This window comes from Aspergillus flavus, chromosome 3, assembly GCF_009017415.1.
Source record: "Aspergillus flavus chromosome 3, complete sequence".
In the NCBI taxonomy this organism is placed as follows: Eukaryota; Fungi; Ascomycota; class Eurotiomycetes; order Eurotiales; family Aspergillaceae; genus Aspergillus; species Aspergillus flavus.
In genome coordinates, this window is record NC_092407.1 from 5,007,114 (window position 1) to 5,023,969 (window position 16,856).

A 16,856-nucleotide genomic window follows, 5' to 3' on the forward strand; every position below is an offset into this window, starting at 1 on the left:
GAAGATATATATATATTGCATTGAAATGGAAATATCAACTTTTATGAGTTATACTCTTCTTGTAGTCCACCAGAGAAAGGCATTATTGAAGGAGACCTTAACTACGTCTCCTTGAGATAATATACTTAATACGAGTCCAAAAGCTTCGTTCGTTCTTGCCACGTGTGGGAATATCCACCGGTTTGCCATCCAGCCCTAAATTGGTGACTGCATTCTGCTGCTTACCAAGGTAATAGTCTACGATAATAAAAATGTAAGCATAAACCCTGTTGTGAATAGTGGAAACAGAAAGAGGGAATTACCGGGCATTAGGAAGGAACAGAGAACAGACAGCGTGGAGATCGCAGCAGCGACAATGAAAATGATGCCGTTGGTGCGCGTATAAGCTCGAATGGCCCCCTCACGAATTGGATCGTCAAGGTCATACTGGGTGCGAAGAATGTCCACAGAGCCATAGATCTTCTTGAGTGTACTGTCTGGCGTATCTGGAAGCTCATCGCGCATAAATCCGAGCATCTTATCCGTCCAGATTGCGGAGGCAATGGCATACCCGGCAGCACTACCCAGGTACGTCCAGAGAAAATAGGCCGCGATGATCGATGCCATGTCCTCATGAGGAACGGAGGCCATCGCTCCGATTCGAGACCCCAGGGCAGTCAAGGCGCTTGTTCCCAGGAGTACCTGTGAGATGGCGAGGGCCGCCGTGCTTTGGGTGCTTCGCTGGTTACTTGTGAAACAGGTAGCGTAGCCAACGACCTTAAGCACAGCCCCAATAATCATCTGCGTTTTATAACGGTGGTATCGGACCTGGAGGAAACCACCAACTAGGCTAAAGATAGTGATCGCAAGATTCCTGGCCCCAGTAAAGACCGTCCAGGTGTAGTTATCCCAGCCCTTGATGATATAGATATACGACGAGAAATAGTTGCTGCCGAGAGTAGTTGTCATCTGGTCGAAAAGGTTGGCACCCAATGCAGCTAGGAACACCTTATTTGCGATGATTCGCTTCGTCATCATAGGTTTGGGTGCTAAGTAAATCTCAAACACAACAAACAGCACGAGAATGGCAAAGCCAGTCGCTTCCATGGCTATCATGCTGCGGTTGTTCCAGCCGTTCTCGGCAGACTCGGCGAGTGATAGAGGGAGAAGGATCAACGAGAAGGAAAACCCGAGTAACACGAGGCCCGGAATATCAATCGCAACTAGGCATTGCCAGGCAGTATATAGCGTGGTTTGTTCTCCTTTCTCTGCCAAACTGCTCCCCATGATTCCCATCCTGCGAGCTCTCTGTTGCGTTCCGTATAATGCTATGATCGCTGGGGTTAGCAGAACCGGGACCATGATAGCAAACATGCCCAGACCCCATCTCCACTCATCTGGGACAAAGGCATCAACAACGAAGCCATTGGTGAAAGTGGTCACGAGGTAGGGAGCGATGATCATGCTGGTCCAGAAACCACGCCATTGCAGGGTCGTCAAGTCACCAACAATGATTTGGCAGAGGATGTTTAGGCCAGCCTTTCCAACTGCAGTCAGGGCAACGCCAACGGTGTAGGCCACGAAGTTCGTGCAACTGGCCGCGACAGCATATCCTACAACGTAGAATAGTAGAGAGATGATATAGCTTGTCGGACGGGACAAGACGTCTGCCAGCTTGCCAATCACTGGCTTGGAGATACCGTTAATGACAGTGCTGGCGGTGTTCACGGCGCCTAGCTGGGCGTGCATTTGAAAAGAGGAGGCCGCAATCATGGTGAACTGTTGGGTCACCCCCTCATCCATGGCGTAGACAAACATAGTGAGCCCGAGAGAGGTTATAATAGTAACGAGGAGTAGGCGACCGGTTAGACCAGTGTGGTAGAGAACCTTGTTAAAGCCCTCCACGCTGCCGAAACTTGCATTCTCGCGTTCTGGTGACTGGTCATCACGCGTCTTTAGGCCGAATTCTTTCCCCTGGTGAACGTAGGTGGGAGAGGTTTCGACTGTATCCGTCTCCGATGGCATTTTTGGGCAGGACGATCAGATTCGAGGCTTCTTGTTTTTAAATATGATCCTGGGAACGGTAGGACAGGTAGAAAGCCACGACCGAGTTATTAGAGGTCGGTACCGATGGAAAAATACTCAGCCTTTGCCGTCTGTGCCGACGTTGCAACTCGGCCGTTGACAGTAAACTAGGCAAATCTTGTTATATGTGTGTACCTTGGTAGCTGGAGGGTCCGGAAAACAGAGCTACTCTACGGTGGGCCCTTGATGCCCTGGCAGATGGCCAATCCAATGCCAAGAATTCAACCTTCCTTTAGCCTCCATGAGGGTATTCGCGGTTGTTTGCGCGGGAAAGAATAATAACCCGCTAATCCATTAGTAATTGGACTGGTTATACTATTACACCATCTCGATATTCCCCCGCCCTACATCCCAGCAATGTTACGTATCGATAAACCAGGGCTACGCCGGGAACCGACCCACAGCACACGAAAGAGTTGTTTAGGGATGGCGCTAGTCCGATAAGCCGGCGGTCATGAGGTTAGGGATATAGTGTGTCATCCGGACAGGCGGGTTAACTGAATCCATTCAGCTGAGGGACTTGACTAGGAACCCCCCATGTTACTATCTTCTTAAGTGTTTCTTGGAAGAGCTGCAGTTCCTGATCGGACACCTCGAAATCAACAATGAGCTGTGGTTCTATGCCGAGAATGCCGGCCATGGATTCGGCGAAGTCGAAAGTTGCCCGCTTCCCCGAGAAGGCGACCTGCTCCAGCCCTCCGTATACTGCCTCACCCGATCCAAGGGTTACGCAGTAGCTGTTATTGAAGTAATCATCGGTTCCGCGATCACCGTCCCATAGATCTTCTGCGAGAAGTTCGCGCTGGAAGATCATCGCCAAGCCTGAACCATTAGGCCCTTCGGAAAAGCCTGCCTCGAGAACTTGGTAGTCCTGGTCAGCTAGACCACCAGCAGATTGCGCAGTGATTTTCATTGTGGCCTCTTGCTGTGTCCCAGAATTTGAGCCATTAGCTTTCCTGTCAGCTGTACACGAAGTGCTGGAGAGTGATTGTTCAATAAGAGGAGATGTATGGGGAACAGGAGCTTGAATGTGTTTTGATGAGAGTGAACGTCAACCCCACTTGCACTCAGGGCCGTTAATCACGCTATACTACATCCAGTAATATTATGCGCCTCAGGCATGAACTTCCCGATTTGGAACTCGGCGAACGGACATGTCTAGATGGAAGTCTTGATGGGATATCTCTGGACGTCAATCGAGACAGGTAGATCTTCCCCCCCCCAAAAAAAAGAAAAGAAAAGAAAAAGAAAAACTCGACCAGAGGTTAGCTGGAGACCAAACGGAAAGGTAATTGGACATTGAAACGCTGCCAATTGTCAACAATGTCTTGGATATAAGTTGAACGTTCAAATAGTGAAACGCCAACAGGCTGCACCGGCAACAATAGGGATATACAGTTTTGTCCAAATTACCGTCATCCTATGTTACTGGGTGTTTCTTGTTGGCTTAAGCCGCGAAACATAGCAACATTCACCATAAAGCTATTGTAGTCTGTAGTTGTATTCGAGCATGCATCTAGCAAGCTGGGCGCAGGCCAGTAAAAGCCGAGTATCAACATATGCAAACAGACCATCCGACACCGAGACAACCAACTCCTTGACCGCCACATTCCCCATCACGGAACTACTCCCCCATATTCATAATCTTGTCGTGTAGTGTGAGAGCGTAGGATTTCGTTAGGCGATATCCGTGCCGCATAGGAAAAACCTGGTGAACGATGGCTATGGTATATGGTCAGTACATGTTCGATTGGCATATCGGTAAAAAGCACGTACTTCTCCTAGTTCTTCGAAGGACAGTTGTTAAGAGCCACACAGCCAGACTCTCTGGTAACCAAAGCTGCTCTCTTTTCAGGACAGGTGTTCAAGATGATACAGCCAGCCTCTCGTTCGGACAGACCGTTGAAAAGTTCCCGCTTTTCGGGACATGTTCCAAGAATGATACAGCCGGTCTCTCTCTCCGACAAACCTGCAACCTCTTCTCTCTTGCCAGGGCAGTTGTTCAGCGCCACACAGCCAGATTCTCTCTTTTCAGGACAAGTACCCAGAATGATACATCCTGCTTCCCTTTCGGAGAGGCCCACAAGGGATTCCCTCTTTTCCGGGCAGTTGTTGAGGACGATGCAGCCAGCTTCCTTCTCAGAGATGCCTTCCAAAATACTCCTTTTAGCAGGGCAATTGTTGAGGGCAACACAGCCGGACTCCCTCTTGTCTGCTGGCAGAGCAAGCACAAGGGGAGTTACCACTGCAAGGAGTGCAAGAAGACGCATAATGAAAGAGAAATAAGTAGGATATGATAAGGTGACAAAAACGCAAGTTCTCTGGAAGCTGGTTTGTCTAGGTCATGACATCGCACCGAGTAGGGCAATTTATATGCTCGGGTGGACCATATTTCTGTTCCCGACCCTCTTTCACCACAAGTGAAGGATGCAAATAAGGTTCTAACAAGCCCTGTCAAGCGGCCTAAGCTAATCCCCGCATTCATAGTCCTCTGTGATTAGCCCATGATCGAGGAAAAGGAAGCACTAGGCTGGAGACTTGGGGACCGAAGGAGAATTGCGACAGGCCACGTGGTTCCCCATGTATGAGAGAGCGCAGTCCTCCCAGCGAGATACAATATCTGGTTGGGCGAAATGCTGAATCGGACTTTACTATACATCCGCTCCCGTGGTGATCGCCATTGTGAACACGGAAGGATTCATCTACTTTCCGTTGGCGTGGTAAAGGAATGTAACATCGGCACATTGGATTATTGTGTATAGATGCTATTGGTAAATACCCGCAATATGGCAGTGAATACATCATACTGGCGATGTTTCAAGCAGGTTCAGTTTCGCATGACGCGAGCAATGTCCCACTACGTGCATTGGAGGAAATATTATACACCAATTAGGAAAGCTTGCAGAGATAGAATATGCTACAAGTGACACAATCTGTGCTAGTTTCCTACTATATACCCACTAGATACATTCAAAAGCCTTCGTGCAGTGCGAATAATCTATAGACAATAAGCTTTATCTTGGCGGGATGTGGATCAATGCTTGCATTGCGCTTGCCACCACGCTGGAGGTTGTCCCTCCGGCTAACCTCAATCACTAGCATCACCAGCATCATCCGTGGCACGCACATTGCTTTTAGTAATGGTACAGAAGAGGTAGCAAAGAAACAAAACTACTCAGGACTCAGAAGAATCACCGGCTTCCTCTTCCTCCTTCTTTGACCTGCGGTCTCGATAAAATCTTTTCAATATTCGTGCGATCTCTTCCAGCGTGATTTCCATCGGCTGCCCGGCTGGTAATGGGTTCATGAACAACTGCAGAGTAATCTCTTTTGCAATGGCTCCGACATCTCGCGCGTTCGCCCATGATGCCGTTTCCCCTAATTTCTTGAACAGTACTAGGACCCTTTGTTGTACATGCACTGCTCTGGGACGAAGAATGTTGATCTTTTTATCAAGGAGCTTTGCCTGAAGAAGGCGCAGGCAGTCCTTGGGTCGCAATCTGGGGAATACTATCTCAGTGAAGCGGCTGCGTAATCCTTCATTAGTGCTCAGGAGTTGGTCCATAGAGCGTTCATATCCAGCCAGAACGATCACCAACTTGTTCATATATCGCTCCTTGGTCATGCAGTCAACCAGTTCGCCAACAGCCTCCCGAGTAAAGGCATCTCTAAGTATCCCCAAGCGGTATGCCTCGTCGATGAAGAGCACTTTACCCAGAGCCTGTTCTAGCAAGTTCTTTACCTTTGGCCCAGTCTGACCCACATACGTCCCGATCAGGTCGGTGACCGAGCAATCCATTACTTCTGTAGTGGAGAGAAAGCCCATAGAGTAGTACATTTTGCCTAAGGCACGAGCTGTCGTGGTCTTTCCGCTACCAGGGGGACCTTTGAATATAAAACTGAAAGGTACCTCCTCACGCGGGTTAAGACCGCGTGTGTTCATATTTGCCGTCATGGTTTGATATCCCTCAAAGGTCCCTATTATAGTCTCGAACCCAACAAGATTATGAAAAAGTGAACGAAGGTCTTGACTATTCCGCAGTCCACGATCGTACTGTGGGTCAAAGTCCTGGGGCTGTAACATAATTTGAGCCCGATCGTCATTGCTCGAGGGAGGCGTTGGCTTATCCGATCCCTGACCTTCTTCAGCTTCGATGCGCTTACTGTATCTAATGTATGCGCTGCTGAGAAGATTGCGTACGGCACCGCCATTTCCGAAGCTAGGAAGGTCCCGCTGTCTGCGAAGAAGTTCCATGCCAACGGCTTTGGCTCCATTAGTTGCGGTCGCTTGGTCATGGGCAAGCATGATATCCATAATTTGGCTTAGTACACCATCATCATAGTTCTCAAAGACAAAGGCGTCCTCTAATGGAAATCTCCGCTGAAAGCCAGGGTTGGTGTTACGATAGAACTCCTTCATTCTGTCTGGATACCCCATCAGAATGATGCATCTATTCCCCCCCGGCTCATTATCGAAATTGGCGACAATGGTATCTATAATTCCCTTGCGGTAGATATCTGAACCATCGATGCCATACTCGGTGCCATGATAGAACGAATGAGCTTCGTCGATGATCAAGACTTTTCCCTCTGTCTGGTGCAATATTTCTTCGGTCTGTTTCTCTGAATCTCCAACGTATCTTCCTAAAAAGTCTGTTGGCTTCTTCAACACCACCTCCCTGCTCTCAACATACCCCAAATCTGCGAGGATGTGGCCAAAGAGGGTGGCGGCTGTCGTCTTTCCTGTCCCTGGAGGACCAAGGAATACATAGTTCGGGCTTGTTGTGAGGGGTTTCATTCCCTGTGTTGCGCGGACATAATTGATTTGTCCTCGAGAAACCAGTTCTTTGACAGCCTGCTTTACCTTTTCCATCCCGGCCATCCTGTCCAATTTCTTGAAGGATTCACTTTCATCGTAGAATTTGCTGGGATAGGATCCAAAGAAGTCCGATTCTACCAGTTTGGGGGATAGGTGTGAGAGGCTCATTATACTTTTATCTTCGCTCCGTGTGGCTGTTTCTAGATGCTCTGCACGGCGACTGACGACTTTCGTAATCTCAGCTTTGACTTGTTCGAGGCCGACGTTGTTGGGATCGTCCTGCCGATTTCGCATTTGTCGAACAAACATGCGAAGGAATGGTGCACTCAATCCACCTTGCACTCTGAGATTGCGTTCCTTTAGTTCATTGGCCAGGATCGTGAGTAGCTCGTCCTCTGAGTATCCCTTGAGATCAACTCTAAGATGAAAACGCCCGTTTGCCCAGGATTGGCTAAGTATGTTTCTAATATGCTCTCTACTCCCTAGTCCGATTAAGACATGTTTGTCTCGATCGTAGCCATAGAAAGAAATGTCATTGTCTAGGACAATAACCCCAGGCTGGACATGAAGCAATATGTCAGCTGAACTGAAAGAAGAACTACTCTTTACGAAGCAATGCCACACTAACCTCTTCATCTTTTAAGTTGCAATCTACACCATCGCGCTTGGCCCAGCAGCAGCGAGATGAAAGGCCCAAAAACTCAAGAAGTGTCTTGTAAAGGTCGGCAATCATGGATCTCTCTGATTCAGCATGACCGGATATTAGGAGGTCCAGACGAAGGCTTCTGATCGTTGGTGGCTGCGCTTCATTTATCCGCGCTGTTTTGACCCGATCTAGGACAGAGAGAAATTCCTTTTTCACATCGTCGAACCCAACCATCTTCATCAGCCTGTTGAGCGGCGAATCGGCCTTAATGGATTTGATCCACTTTTCTTTCTTGTCTTCCCCGGGGTTGAACCCGAAGAGAGAGGGCTCCCAGTGAGCGAATGGAAACGACATCCGTTCCTTGGGTTTTTTTACCCCAAAGATTACAAAGGGGTCGAAGTGGTAAAAGGGAAAGACGAAGCTGTCCGGCATGTCCGAAGACAAACCCAAGTAAACACCATCTGGCTCTCTATCAATACTCCCGTTGGCATTTTGGATAAGCTCCCAGCCTGCCTGGAACGGCTTTGGGCCGTCGATATCCTCGGCCATGTTATCCAGTTTCGCGTGTTTGTAGCAGCATCCAGAGGGCCCGGAGTTTGATCCATAGAGGCTATCTATTGGACGTGTGTCCTCAGACTCCGCCTCGTCCATCACCTCGATGATATCCACTTCTCCATCTTCATTTTTCTCTTCAGAGCCATCGTCCGTTTGACTATCTGATCGGGGTGATGACATGGAAGATGGTAATGAGGTTCCTTCTCTTATGTAATCCTCATCCTGCAAATCACTTCTTGGGGTGTCTATGCTATCTGGGCTTTGGTCGCCTGAATCCATGGGTAGGGGAAGACGTGGATAGTGGGATGTATGTAAACCTCGAAGAAACAGCAAAAGGTACGAGGACTAAAACGAAGGAAAAAGAACAGATGGGTACAATAAGTAGAAAGAAGGATCAAGAGAACAAGACCAATAAGGCTGATCGTGCACCATATGGACAAGTGTGGCAAATACAATATCCATATCATAAACACACACATACGGGTGAAAGCTTCTAAGAGGAAGCTCAGCGAGGCGCAGTTGTGCCACGTCTACCCTCCATATCTGACTGGCCAGCTTTCTCTAAACTGGGGTCAGTGCCGACAGCGAATCCTATTGGATACTTCAATATGCAAGGCTGCAAGGCTAGAGCAGAGTTCCGACACACGGCCGACTCAGCTATGTCGATCATATTCGAATTTCTCCGTAAAAAAAAGAAAAGAAAAGAAAAACATTATATGACACATGGATATGACAGCTACAAAGACCGATCTCAAAAAATTACGCTTTTCACGAAATGGGGCACCAGGAATGAAAGCGGAAATACTATGGTCAAGCTACAACATTCGAAACAATTCACAAGCCATCTGTGTGATATGGATACTCGAAAGGAAAAACAGGAAAAGAGAAAGCCTACTCAGAGGAACTCAGCGTTAATATGGCTATAGACACCTTGAACGCGTTTCCACTTCAAGTCCTTGGATCTTACTAACTGAAGCCGGGTATTCTCCTGCGACCTGTTCTGGGTTTGAAGTTCGTGCAATCGATTGATATCTTCACACACTAGGTGCTCCTGTGCCTGATTACCCTGGTGCTCGACTACCTTAAGCTTCGTGCCCCGTCGCGCATCGAGACACACTAGCGCATGGCCTCGAGGGGTGACAACCTTGAGCATAATAAGCCCACTCAAAAGCAACGTCTTCATCTGGAGCAAACAGTCGATTGAAAAGCCATCAGTAGCATCCCGCCGGAGAAACATTTTATTATAAGGGCCGCGGGTCTTCAGCATGCTGCCCCCGCTTTCATCATGGAGGAGCTTCGCCATGATAAACTGCTCATTGATGCCGGTGATAGCGTGCAACTCCGATACACACCGACAGCGGACACGAAAATGCAAAAAGTCGTTCCACGGCCATTCTTCCACATAGCGGCTTTTGCAAACCAGCAGATAGAATCCGGCGAGTACCCAGAGATACGCAGATAGGTTAGAAGGATCGACTCCTGCAATACGCTCTCCCACTGCCATAATGCAGAGACCCCCGCCAGCTATGAGGAACGCCACCAGAATGATGAAGCAAACATGGAGCTGGCAGGGCACCATGATAGAACGTTCGTCTATTACCCAATCGTTCATTTCCTGCGACAAAGAGGCCATCTTCTGTGCGAGCCTTTCGGGCTTCTCAGAGTATTTCCCATCGGATATGAGGGTGCACCGCGAAAAGAATCCTTTTTCAACAGCCGCCGACAGACGCATGACGTCCCAGTATCTACTGTCCTCTTTGAATTTATTTGTATGCATCTGAAAGAAGGCACTGTAGTCGATCCCCTTGAAGACCTGTACTATATTTTTGGCATCGCATGTTAACAATACCATGGTACGAAAACTAGTCAGGTTAGCTACCGCCAAGGGACTCGTGAGAAGCAGTGGAATCATCACAGTGACTATGTCGTTCATAGTTTCCATAATGGCCTCGTTTGGATCGCACTGCACAAGGTCACATGGTAGATTGTCATCCAATCTTTCATTGCTGTCGTTCTTGCAATTCTTTTCTTTGCCAGCTCCAGAATACCTCCATTCCACCTTAGTCTGTAGGTGTCCAGGGGGCTTGACTTGAGCACGTTTGATATTCGCTAGAATCTGACTGAGAATCTCGAAAGCTGGATGAGCCGTGTTTAAAGCATCCTGATCCGACGATGCTGAGTACTCAAGGTCAAGATCCTGAAAAAGAAGAGACTTGAAGTCTTCGAACCCCGTCGCGTACACCATACCACAGATCTCGAACGATGTACCACTTAGCCCCGACCGATTTTGAAACCTCAGCGACATGAGAAGATAGCGAAATGTCAAATCGATGCCAGAGCGAAAACGATTCTGGTCGACGCAGTGGCGGGCAACATCGGTACTGGCCGTGGTTGTGAGCCCCTCTTTAGCATCGGCATCGATCATGCGTAAAACTTCTTCACATTCTTCCTCGTCGAAGATGCCACTTGACAGCCGACTGGAAAGGTCGGTTCGATCTAGGGCCGCCTCGCCTGCTTGGCAGGAAATCACCGTGTTGGCGTGCATATCCAGCATCAAGACCTTCAACTTGGTTACTCGTTTAGCTAAGACCGCCACCACGTTGTTCCACCAGTACTCTCCTGCCGCCACCTGACAGAGTAGTCTAGCTAGGACGGCAGCGATATAGTCAATTAAAGCAAACGTAGCCTCCAATTGCCGGACTTGGGTGTCTTTGCTTTGTTCTCCAGGTCTTTTTTCGTTCTCGCTGTTTGTCTGGCTCACCTGGGCTTGCTGCAGGAGCGTCTTCACCTTATTTCTGTTGGCCAGCGGCTTGCAGTGTTCAACACTGATGCATTCGTTATCCAATAAGCAGAGGGAATGCGCAGCAAGAATCATCTCCGCCAGTCTTGCTAATCGAGAGTAATCCTCCTCTCGCCCTCCACCACAGAGCTCCTCGCTCTTGAAGGGTCTAATAGATTCTGAACTCTTGACGATATCAATCAATCGATTCGTCTCCTTTTTCCAGAGAGGCGTTGCCCTGAGCTCGGCGGGCAGGTACGCATGAGGGTCGTCGAACTGTGGGAATATCACCCCATCAGGGGAGGAAGAAGAAGAAGAGCTGGAGACACATCGGTTTCCTTTTGAAATCAAGTCGAGAATTGATTCCTGATTGCACGTGACCGACACTGCACTGCGATCGACCGGTTGGCCGTCCTCCTGCGGTTGGCGGGATGTGGTCGTGTTCTGTCCCGAATATGTTGTATTGCAACGACGCCACGGGTGAGATACTCCCCTACTGATTTTTTTCGCGGTTTGGGGAAAGGTGGGACGGCGCGAAAGCATTGAGTCGGCACGAATTGGGCCCGGTGGACGAGCCTCAACGTGTTGGCTTGTCATGCGCTTTGAAGTTCGCATTCAGGCCTCGCACCCTGAGCTGCTGTTTGCAATACTAGTCTTATCGTTTTCGAATGACATTGTAGGTGAGTGATCACTGCGGTAGCGGTCATCTTGTATATAACGAATCGAGCTGCCGGAATACGCAACCTTAGGGAGCCGCCTTAGCCCCGGTGCGGTACTTTCAAATTCCTTTTTGGAGGTATCACTTGCAGCCAACAATGAAAACGCAAAGGCTCTCGTCTCCTGTGATTGGTGACGATCAATATGCGATCGGCGAGGCCGACGACCTACGTGTACTGTAGCTAGCCTCAGCTGAGCCAGCCATGACCCACAAGGCTACCTATCACGTAAAGGCTTTACATGTCCAATCCAGCACACTCCCAGCATCCTGCAATACAGTGACCCGTCAGCTCACTTGCTATGATTCATGAATTTCCGGCCTTCCTCTACAGTCACACATACCTAACTACCGGCACGGCATGGCCTTGGAAAAAACGAGCATGGCTGAGCCCCTTGGCGTTTCAGAATATCGTCGATTCATCTCTCAGCCCAGGCTTACTCCACACGAACAAGATGAGTTGAATACTCCTTTAGCCGTTGGTCCGGTTACGTCCATACAAGAAGCAGATCCAGAATGTGAAACTATGTCTGAGCCATTGAGGACTAAAATCCCGGGCAATGCTCCTCAGAGAAGCACAGACGATGGGACACAAGAAACTTCGGAAGAAGACAAGTTGGGACAGCCTCCCTCTAATCCAAAGATGGACACCAACGAAGAAGGAAAATACCTCTGTCTCTCGGATGATAGCGACACACAAGAAACACCGCTCAATGGGAGCCGAAAGACCGATCCAACTCGGTCACACAAGCGGAAGGCCGACCATTGTCGACTCGTAGGTACCATGGACTCAGGTGACAGTGAAGGAGACTGCTTTGAGGGAGACGAAACTTCTGATAGCGATCTGGACTCAGACCTTGACATCGGTGACCCGGCTCTGCACACGCACAAGCGGAAAATGAGGCGTTGGAAGAAGCTGGCGCGCGGGAAATTTGAGGAGATGCTGCTCGAATGTATTGTCAACATAGGTGGTTCATTCTTTCCACGTATACATGTTCTCATGCTCATCATTGATTTGCTCTAGATAAAATCCCAGCCAACTACGAGAACATCTTCTTGGACAAGAAAACGATTGCTCAAGTCGAAAAGGTGACCAAGCTCGGGCTCACCCGACCCAAAGCGTTCAGCCACGGGGTCTTGAAGGACAACAAGGTGACTGGAGCCGTTCTATACGGGCCTCCAGGAACAGGGAAGACGCTCCTCGCAAAAGGCGTGGCCAAACAGGCTGGGTTCAATATGCTGTCTATTTCGACCGCGGAGGTCTGGCAAAAATGCCACGGTGAGGACGAGAAGATGATCCAGGCCGTTTTCTCCCTCGCGCGCAAGATGTACCCGGCCATTATCTTCCTCGACGAGGCAGACGCCATGCTCGGCGAGCGCAAGGCCGGCGAGAGACGACACCTGCGGTCGATGTTAAATAAGTTCCTCATGGAGTGGGATGGGATTATGAGCGGCGCAAATTCACCATTCGTCCTGCTGGCGACAAATCGGCCGAATGACCTTGACCCAGCCGTACTTCGACGAGCCCCCGTACGTATCTTCTTCGACTTGCCTTCTAAGGCTGAAAGAGTTGGAATCTTGGGACTACTTCTCAAGCACGAACACTTGGGTTACGACATTACCATACCGACACTGGCAAATCTTACACCAGAATATACAGGATCAGACCTAAAGAATCTCTGCGTGACTGCTGCCACTGAGTGCATATCAGAACAGTCTGAGGACACCACTAAGAGAATCCTAAACCGACGTCATTTCCTGTTTGCTATGCAAATAGTCAAAGCAACGACCATCAGCAAAACCAGAGAACGGGACTTCCATAACTTCGGGAACAATCGACAGGAGCAGGCTGAGGAGTAGGGTTGATAGCATCGTCATTTTTAGGATAGTCAGGGTGCCATTTCATGTACTTTTTGAGCTTCCACAAACAATCTACGAAAGTGCTTCTGTAATCACTTCTCCCACAATGCCACAGCAGATATAATCCGGCGACACCCTCTTTTGCAAGCGGAGTACCTGATCAAGGTCCATACTTTATAGTCCAGCCTTCATAAGGGTGAGAGAAAGTTGACGGGGTGCCTTGTATTGTGTAACACCCGCTTTGTCACTTCAGTCGTATGCAGAGGATTCATCCCCGCGCGAGGTAGCATTGCAATCCGCCAGCCAGCTCCCCGGGGTTTCTCCAAAGGCCATCACCTTCGCTTTGGGGCCCTCACCATAAACCCAGAATTGCTCTCCTGAAGATGGGAAATCTCTTGGCTGTGCTTTCTGACCTCTTCCTAGTGACAATATTGAAAATTACTAAAGTCTGTCAGTGCAATCGAACTATTGGTTATCTCCATGACACCAAGCCTGATGGCAGTTTATTTTCATAGGCATACCCAGGATTATAAAAGAATCTAGATCGATTTTGATGTTGGTTGAACGAAGTAAATGTTACAATTCATTATTCTCTGTCATACCACCGCCACTACATCCAGCACGGTAGCTTCATATCACATAAATCATGCCATCTCAACCTGCTCATCGTTGATATCCTTCTTCTTTAGGTCCTCCCCATCATCTGAGGGGATAACATACGAGGCCCATTGGCGAACAGGAACCCTATCCTGGAAGAGTCTTTCAATATCCGCATTGCTGCGCCCCGCAGTCTCACCAACACAGAACCACGAGTACGCGAGTAAAAACAGAGATGTACCCCCGTACACAAATCCGATCATCGGGCCTAGGTTCGCCGTGTAGTACATATAAGGGCTTGTGAAGACCATGAGCCAGACGGTAACGAAGAACACGCCCATAGCACACGAGGTAATCTTGTTTCTGTTCCGGCCGACGGACATCTCCGATGCGATGGAGTAGGACAGAGTTCCAATGGAGAAGTTGTAGAATATGATGTTCACGTATGCGAGAACGACGATACCAATGCCAATGCCACGGCTGAGCGTGCCATCGGCGGCCTTGGTAGTTCCGAGACCGCCGACGGTAAGAAGGGAGACGAACATTCCGCATGAGCACACGAGGAGGTTTGTGCGGCGCTTCATCCGGTTCCCAAAGACGACGGAGACACCAACAGTAATGATCTGGAGAACATAGATGATGGTGTTGATGGTGAAGGGGTCCGCGACGCCGATGGACTGCGCGAAGACGACGCCATAGGTGTACCAGAACTGGATGCCGTTGATTTGTTGGACGAACATGACGCCACAGGCGTAGAAAAGTTTGCGGCGCTCGACGGGGTCGGTGATCAGGGAGGCCCAGGTGGCGTCCTTAGCCATTTCCTGTTCTTGCTGGACTGCCTCGTCGATGGCTTGGATATCTGCGGATGGGTCGTAGTCGCGGTTGCTGTGATTGATCTTGCGCAGGGATTTGATCGCTTGCTCGCGCTTGCCTTTGTACATATACCAGACTGGGCTTTCCGGTGTGAATGGAAGGCAGAGAAGCATGATGCCTGGAAGAACGACGAGGAGGCACATGGGGATGCGGTAGGATTGGGCGCTCTGGATGCTCTGTGTACCCTGGTTGACGCAGGCTCCGACAAGTTGAGAGATGGACTGCATGAACTGAAAGCACATGAGAGCTGGACCTCTAATAGCGGACGGTGCCACCTCTCCGATATAGATTAGGCAGGTCGCGGTGAACTGCCCGACACCCAGACCGATCAGGACACGGCTGACATAGAATACTGGATGCGAGCCAAAGGAGCAGGCTTGCACGACGGCTCCGACGATGATACAGAGCGATGCAGACAGGAACACGGCACGTCGGCCAAAAAGGTCATTGATGGGAGCGGCAGCGATTGCACCGACAAGCTCTCCCACATAGATGATACTAGCAGACAAGGACAGGAACGTCGTTCCAAGCGAAAAGGAGCCGTCTGACCCTTCCTCGCCATAGTCCTTCGCAAACCATGCCATCCCTTGAACACCAGTATAGTAGATTGTATCGTAACCGTAGCAAAGAGCACCAATCGCAGCCACCAGACAGAAGGCAATGGCCCGTCGATTCGACTTCCAGTCGACGTTGAGTTGGAGGCCTGCCATATTGGGCAACACCAAAAGACGCTATAGAATTGGGGGTACTGGGAGGGAGAAGGAGCACAGTAGGACCGAGAACCACAGACCCCGACAGTAAATAGCACCAGGCTGTGAAAAACGGAACGCCTGCGAGGTGGTAGACTTTATACCTTCCCTTGAGGGGGTTAAAATTTGAACATGGCCGGGGTAAAGCTCCACGGGGTTTGTAAACAGATATCCTGCGTCAGAGTGTGGGCGAGTATCCCCACTTCGCACGACTCTGGGGCCCCCTCCTCCAGTTAGCGCATAGGCCAAGGCACCATCAATTCCTCTCTCCAAGGAAAACTCAGTGCAACCCGTATGCCGATCTTACCTACTATGGAAGGATTGAAGGCGCCCACACATTGCATCGGGCAGGATTCCCGAATGTCGAGAAGATAGACATTTTTCCCGAAGAACAGCAGGCAAATTGACGCCCAAGGAGAGCATATCGGAGTACAAGACACCGGGCCGGTACAGCAGCATCCCTCAAAATCCACGCCAAGCCATGCCCAGCACACCCCACGGCATCCCGCCGAGATCGGGAAACCTTATAAGAATTCTCTCTAGCCGACCTGCGAATCGGCACCGGGTTGGAAAGCTTAGTCTAGTAAGAGCAGACTAATTATGAGACTGTCGGTTTCTTGATTGTCTCGGGTTTGTTGAGACTTGGGGAGATACCTATCCTCCTTTACAAAGTCGAGTCTGTCCAGAACAATTCGGTCTTTTGGCGGGGTCCGCTGCCAAGAGTCGGGGTAGTGTGCGCACTTAGGGCTCATTTGCTAGTCCTTCAAAGTTCACAGGTTTCTCCGATAATGGTCCGGGGGGCAAATATCTCCTGGCTGGGCACCCCCATGAAGTTAACCTGGGTGGGATCCACATCTCGCAGCTATAGCCCGTGGGGTCATTCGTGTACCACTCCGGAGAAGGCAAAAGTCTGTTGGTAGGCTAACATGCACTTGTAGCCACCAGAATGTGGTTTTGGAAATGCCTCTCTGATCCACTCGCTGATTAATCGGCGTAAATCTCCCCGTGTTCTCCAGAGCCTGCCCAGAGTGACCTCACTGAAGCGCCAGGGCGAATGCTTTTAGATAGAAATCTCAACGCTGCTGCTGGTGGTGGTATCCGCTTCCACAAGGCACATCAGGGTACACCTTTGCTCAGTGTCTCATGCCTGCAGGAATCTTGCGAACGCCGAGGGGAGTTCTCAAAGCAGAACCAGCGAT

The 16,856-nt window shown here is 49.7% G+C and overlaps 6 protein-coding genes across 6 annotated transcripts; 1 reads left to right on the forward strand and 5 right to left on the reverse strand.

Moving 5' to 3' along the window:
• Positions 1-97: 97 nt before the first annotated feature.
• F9C07_2065261 (putative transporter) lies at positions 98-2,977 on the reverse strand (the record flags this gene model as incomplete). Its single annotated transcript, XM_041285632.2, has 3 exons — positions 98-237; positions 303-1,910; positions 2,779-2,977. The coding sequence occupies 3 exons, from the start codon at positions 2,975-2,977 to the stop codon at positions 98-100; spliced, it is 1,947 nt and encodes a 648-aa protein (XP_041145443.2).
• Positions 2,978-3,845: 868 nt separating this feature from the next.
• Positions 3,846-4,334, reverse strand: F9C07_7781 (uncharacterized protein; the record flags this gene model as incomplete). The annotated part of the gene is made up of 1 exon (XM_041285634.1): positions 3,846-4,334. The coding sequence occupies one exon, from the start codon at positions 4,332-4,334 to the stop codon at positions 3,846-3,848; it is 489 nt and encodes a 162-aa protein (XP_041145445.1).
• Positions 4,335-4,983: 649 nt separating this feature from the next.
• On the reverse strand, positions 4,984-8,814 carry F9C07_2282794 (putative stage V sporulation protein k). The gene is made up of 2 exons (XM_041291510.2): positions 7,512-8,814; positions 4,984-7,441 (listed from the first exon to the last, which is right to left on the reverse strand). The coding sequence occupies exons 1-2, from the start codon at positions 8,361-8,363 to the stop codon at positions 5,240-5,242; spliced, it is 3,054 nt and encodes a 1,017-aa protein (XP_041145446.2). The 5' UTR covers positions 8,364-8,814; the 3' UTR covers positions 4,984-5,239.
• Positions 8,815-8,979: 165 nt separating this feature from the next.
• Positions 8,980-11,478, reverse strand: F9C07_7783 (uncharacterized protein; the record flags this gene model as incomplete). Its single annotated transcript, XM_041285635.1, has 1 exon — positions 8,980-11,478. The coding sequence occupies one exon, from the start codon at positions 11,476-11,478 to the stop codon at positions 8,980-8,982; it is 2,499 nt and encodes an 832-aa protein (XP_041145447.1).
• Positions 11,479-11,939: 461 nt separating this feature from the next.
• F9C07_7784 (putative AAA ATPase) lies at positions 11,940-13,438 on the forward strand (the record flags this gene model as incomplete). The annotated part of the gene is made up of 2 exons (XM_071511675.1): positions 11,940-12,546; positions 12,603-13,438. 2 exons carry the CDS (start codon positions 11,940-11,942, stop codon positions 13,436-13,438), a joined length of 1,443 nt encoding a protein of 480 aa, XP_071365345.1.
• A 644-nt stretch (positions 13,439-14,082) lies between these two features.
• F9C07_7785 (putative sugar transporter) lies at positions 14,083-15,618 on the reverse strand (the record flags this gene model as incomplete). The annotated part of the gene is made up of 1 exon (XM_041285636.1): positions 14,083-15,618. One exon carries the CDS (start codon positions 15,616-15,618, stop codon positions 14,083-14,085), a length of 1,536 nt encoding a protein of 511 aa, XP_041145449.1.
• Between the last annotated feature and the right edge of the window lie 1,238 nt (positions 15,619-16,856).